Source organism: Neovison vison, chromosome 13, assembly GCF_020171115.1.
Source record: "Neovison vison isolate M4711 chromosome 13, ASM_NN_V1, whole genome shotgun sequence".
NCBI classification, from domain to species: Eukaryota; Metazoa; Chordata; class Mammalia; order Carnivora; family Mustelidae; genus Neogale; species Neogale vison.
The window spans coordinates 107,642,732-107,648,731 of NC_058103.1; the positions used below are offsets into that span (position 1 = coordinate 107,642,732).

The 6,000-nt window shown below is 35.9% G+C and overlaps 1 protein-coding gene across 1 annotated transcript in view; it reads left to right on the forward strand.

Annotated features, from left to right (window-relative positions):
* ADAM10 (ADAM metallopeptidase domain 10) overlaps positions 1 to 5,232 on the forward strand; it is a 133,810-nt gene extending 128,578 nt beyond the window's left edge. The window contains exons 15-16 of the mRNA XM_044230393.1: positions 1,033 to 1,159; positions 2,975 to 5,232. Of these exons, the coding sequence (XP_044086328.1) occupies positions 1,033 to 1,159; positions 2,975 to 3,069 (222 nt within the window). The 3' untranslated portion in view covers positions 3,070 to 5,232. The remainder of the gene's footprint in view (positions 1 to 1,032; positions 1,160 to 2,974) is intronic.
* The last annotated feature ends 768 nt before the right edge of the window (positions 5,233 to 6,000 follow it).

Consider the following 6,000-nt stretch of genomic DNA (forward strand, 5'->3'; position numbering starts at 1 on the left):
TCTCACAACCCTGAGATTATGACCTGTGCTGACATTAAGAATTGGATACCCAAATGACTAGCATCCATATATATACATATACCTATATACATACATGCATGTGTGTGTGTATTTATTTACTTATTTATTTTAACTCTATTTATTTATCTTAGCACAAGCAGGAAGGGCAGAGGGAGAGGGAGAGAGAATCCCAAGCAGACCCCATGCTGAGTGTAGAGTCCAACATGGGGCTCGATCTCATGCCCTGAGATCACGACCTTAGCTGAAACCAAGAGCCAGTTATTGAACCAACTATGCCACCCAGGCACCGCCCCCCATATGTATGCATGTATGTGTGTGTGTGTGTGTGTGTGTATGTATGTGTATATATATATTTTTTAAGTAGAACCATATGTGTACTTTGCTGTACTTTATTGTGCTCGTTTTATTTTTTTCCTCCCTCCTGCTTAATGGTTTTAGAGATCCTTGGTGGGAAGGTTTTAAAGAAGGGTTTTACAGAGAGGAATGGCGTAGTCAATTCCATATTTTAGGTAGTTGTAACACGGATGACCATGTAGAAGGTGGTTTTGAGCAGGGAAGACTAGAGGGAAGGAAATATGTTAGAAAATACAGTGGACTTTAGGAATAGATGTGCATCTCCTGTGGATAGCACATCATCCTGAAAGTCGGAAAACCATTGATTCTTGGTGCTTATGGATTGGATCACATTGGAGGTGATACTACAGGATCCCAGGATCCTGGGATGAAGCGCCATGTTGGACCCTCTGCTCAGCCGGAAACCTGCTTCTCCCTCTCCCTCCTCTACTACCCCTGCCTGTGTTCCTTCTCTCGCTCTCCCTCTCTCTCTGTCAAATAAATAAATAAAATCTTAAGGAAAAAAAGAAGGAATTAATCTTATATGTGGTATCTGTACACTTCCTGAAGAACAAATGTTCTTCAGAAATTAAAATGTTAATACATATGTTTTATGTAATATAAAATATTCTAAAATATTTTGCAGTTCTTTCAGTAGAAAAATCTGTTTATTTCTAGATTTATTGGTGGGCAGTATTACTTATGGGAATTGCCCTGATCATGCTAATGGCTGGATTTATTAAGATATGCAGTGTTCATACTCCAAGTAGTAATCCAAAGCTGCCTCCTCCTAAACCTCTTCCAGGTAAGACACTTTGAGCAAGGTATGTTTTTTTTATAACTTTGAACTGTTCAGCAGGTAGAATGGAATGATAAATGGGTCTTTTAACAAATTTTATAGTACTTTCTCTTTGAGAATAAGATTAGTAGATGAATTATTTAATTTTTAAGTATGTTTTTTGTCAGTCCAATCTAGTTTGCTAATGGCTACAAGTTTAATGCTAATCTGTCCTGAATCACTAAAAATATTTAGACTTGGACAGTTATATATTTGCCTGATACCTGTTTTCTCTTTTCTTATTTTTGTATTCTAAAATCTTCCCTTCTTTGTTTTTATTATGATAGGCTACTTCTAAATGATTGATTATTCTAATAGCTGTGCTTCTGTTATTGTTTCTATTGTTTGTGCTCTTAAAATGTTTTCTGGCACATAAATTCATTTTCCTGAGGGGTGATGCTTATGGGGAAATAAAGATAACGGTCTGTGGGAAGGGCTTAGGATGGAGGCCTCAGTCACCAAGAAACCGTGGTTTTTACTCTCCGTCTCTGAAAACAATTCCTGAGGTTTGGGGTCCACCCTTGACCTCACATGGAGACACAGCATTGGGAGGAGGCTTTCTTTACATTCGCTCCAGGGATTTGGAAAAGAAAAAGGTTAGGAAGCAACTGCTCCAGATTATTTAGTTCCCATCTGTTTGTGCCTCACCTTCCCCAAGCTATTTGTGGCTTCTGTGCTGCCCTCAGAAGTGCCTGCGCGAGAACTGTTCACTCTAGGTGTGGGGCAGACATGGTGCCATAATGGTGGGGGAGAACGAGAGGTAAATGACAGCTGTCCCTCTCCTGCCTCCCACAGACTTCTCATGAAGCCTCTCACCTCAGGCCGAGTCTGATACCTTACACAAAGTAGTTTAAAACTAGGGGTTTCTTACAATTTTCCCCTCAACTGTTGGCCTAAATTTACCTGTCGTGGCACAAGAGAGCTCAGTAGTCCTGCTTGGGACAGCATCTTGTGGGAATCAGAGGAAATGTGATTTTGATGTCGCTGCTTTTTATAAATTGACAGTGTGAGTGAGCACCATAGAATTTATATTAATTTCCTAGGGATTTCTGAGGGCCACATGACACTCATTAGATATGTTACCAATTATGATCTCATGCAACATAACAGTTTTTTTACTTGATTTCACTTTAAGCAAATTTTACCTTTAAAAACTTTAAAAAAAAAAAAAAAGAAAGAAAGAAAACCAACCCTAGCAATTATCGAACCCTCCCAAAAAGCACTTTTACATGAATTGTCATATAATCCTCACAGATTACATAGACAGGCTGTAGGGGTTCATTATTATCCCTGTTTTACAGACTAGGCATCTCAGTTTCAGAGAGTTTAAGTCATTTGCTCAAAGACTCTGTAATTTATTCCTCATAGATTCTGTCCTCAGAATATGTTTTAACCTAACAGTTAATGTCTGTTGAGCACTTGAAACGTGGCGAGTTAACAGTGAGATGTGTTGTAAATATAAATTATATACCAGACTGGGAAGATTTGGTATACAAGAAAGAATGAAATAGTTTATAAATACTTTCTTGTATTGATTACACCTTGAGGTGATGATATTTTGCCTACATCAGATTAAGTAGAATTAAAAAGTTACTAACATTATCTTGCCCATCTTTTTGACCTTTTTCATTATGGCTACTAGAAAATTTAAAATTACATACATGAGTTGTATTTCTGTTGGATAGTGCTGATCTAGAACCTTTCTTATTGAATTGACAGCTTTGTTTTTTAAGATTAAAAAGTGCACAGTAAATCTGTTTTACTTGTGTTCATGATTCGCAGGCACTTTAAAGAGGAGGAGACCCCCACAGCCCATTCAGCAACCCCAGCGTCAGAGGCCCCGGGAGAGTTATCAAATGGGACACATGAGACGTTAACTGCAGCTTTTGCCTTGGTTCTTCCTAGTGCCTACAATGGGAAAACTTCACTCCAAAGAGACACCTATTAAATCATCATCCCCCAACTAAACCCTCACAAATAACAGTCGAAGAAAAAATGGCAAGAGATCATGTCCTCAGACCAGGTGGAATTACTTAAATTTTAAAGCCTGAAAATTCCAATTTGGGGGTGGGGGGGTGGAAAAGGAACCCAATTTTCTTATGGACAGCTCTTTTTAACCTAATGGCACAAAGTCTTAGAATATTATTACGTGCCCCGTGTTCCCTGTTCTTCGTTGCTGCATTTTCTTCACTTGCAGGCAGACTTGGCTCTCGATAAACTTTTATCACAAATTGAAATATATATATATTTTTTTCAACTGCCAATCAAGGCTAGGAGGCTTGACCACCTCAACATTGGAGACATCACTTGCCAATGTACATACCTTGTTATATGCAGACATGTATTTCTTACGTACACTGTACTTCTGTGTGCAATTGTAAACAGAAATTGCAATATGGATGTTTCTTTGTATTATAAAATTTTTCCGCTCTTAATGAAAAATTACTGTTTAATTGACATACTCAGGATAACAGAGAATGGTGGTATTCAGTGGTCCAGGATTCTGTAATGCTTTACACAGGCAGTTTTTGAAGTGAGAATCAATTTACCTTTTTATAATGATGGAGTTGGTTCTGATATTCATCTTGTCTTCATCCAATGGCTGCTGAGAGCACAGGAGTGACTACGCTGAGGAACACAGTTAAGTGTGCAAACTGGACGTATGCAGCATACTACTTCAGAGTCCGTTCTTACGTAAATGTCTGATTTCTGCTTACTTACTTTAAACTTTCTAATTCCAGTTTTGAATTGATAGGTGAAATTTTAATCACGCTTTGGTAGAAATTATGTCAATGAAATGATTTTTTTATTTGTAGCCTGTTATTTGTGTTTTCCATATATCTAAAGTATGCTAATTATGTTTTGGTTTTCTCTGATACGGAAAAGAAAAGCTGTGTCTTTTATTTTATCAAAGTATTGGAACAGTTTTTTCAGCATACTATCACTGATCATTGGTAACCACTAAAGAAGGATGATTTGTTCAACTAGTAGTTAAAATTGTAGATAGGCCTTCTGACATTTTTTTCCTTGAAATATTTTAACAGCAGTGAAGGTGAAACAGCACAATGTCCCATTCCAAATTTATTTTTTAAACAGATGTAAATAATTGGCTTTTTAAAGAAAGAAAGCAAAAGCATTTAATGTATTAACAGGCTTATTGCTATGCAGGAATGGAAGGGGGCATTACAAAAAGTTTTAAGCTTGTGACGTATTTATTGCTTCTGTTTTCCAACTACATCACTTAAATTAGAAGTAAACAGCTATGATTTTTTCTGGCTTCACATAGGAGGCAAATTTAGGGAACATTGAAAAGATTTGTGTTTTGGCTTATTTTTTCCTTTTTGTTTCTTAAGAGTATAAGGTTTACACAATCATTCTCATAATGTGACGCAAGCCAGCAAGGCCAAAAATGCTAGAGAAAATAATGGGATCTCTTCCTTGTAAACTTGTACAGTATGTGGTGACTTTTTTCAAAATACAGCTTTTTGTACATGATTTAGAGACAAATTTTGTACATGAAACCCCAGATAGACTATAAATAATTCTAAACAGACAAGTAGGTAGATATGTATGTAATTGCTTTTAAATCATTTAAATGCCTTTGTTTTTGGACTGTGCAAAGGTTGGAAGTGGGTTTGCATTTCTAAAATGGTGACTTTTCTTCTGCAAGAGTTCTTAGTAACTTCTTGAGTGTGGTAGACTTTGGAACATGTACATTTTTTGCTTGTAATGTTATCCTGTGGTAGGGTTTTGGCAGGTACACACTGCCCTATTTTATTTTGAGTCTAAGTTAAATGTTTTCTGACAAGAGATATGTGCACTGAACTCTTTCCACTGCAAATCAAGATGTGGTAAAACAAAAGGATCAAGACAAATGAGATCTAATACTACTGTCAGTTTATGTCCACTGTGTTTTATACAGTATCTTTTTGTTCACTTTGGAAATTTTTACTAAAAATTGCAAAAAATAAAGTATTGTGCAAAGATGTAAGGTTTTTTGAAACTTGAAATGCATTAATAAATAGACTTGATGAAATCAACTTGAAGGTTCCATACTCTTTGAACTCTGAGAACTATCGAAAGGAGCTTCCCGCAAGGCAGCTTTTCCTTACCAACTAAGAGAGATGATTAAGCAGAGAGGATTGACTCTTTCCATACACATACAGATAGTTTTATTCCAGGTTAGGAGTCCATGAAAAAAATTTATGACTAGGTATCTCTGTATCTATAAACAATGATCCTTTAAAAAAACACTCAACTGATCTCAGCTGCTTTACATTACTTCTAATCAATATTCAAAACGTTTTAAAGTCTTTGTCTTGGTAGACGAGCCAAGTCATTTTGGAAACTGTGGTCTTACATATATTTTACAAAGTTTTGAATACTAAGTACCTAATTTATTTTAAAAGCCCATTTTAGTAGTTAGTATTTTTTAAAATTTGGAGCCACCTTTTCCTGTTTCGTCAAATTCGTAGCAAATAAGCAGAGAACTGACATTTCAGTCTTAACTAGAAAAAGAAGTACAACCCCAGACTAGTACCCTGCATAGAATAATCTGCTCCAAAATTTAAATCAAGACCAGTTGTAAATAAGTAGTATTTGTTAGAGTAAATATGCAGTAGTAACTTTGATTTATAAACATCAGAGTGTATATCTTGTTTAATTTTGTTTGTGAAGCCATTAATATTAATTAATTCAGATGATTGCAAATTTGTTGTTTTAACTTAAGAGTTGAATGCTTAAATTTGTTTAGAATATTTTCTCCACTCAATTTTATAAATTCCAACAACAACTCACAAAACAAAATC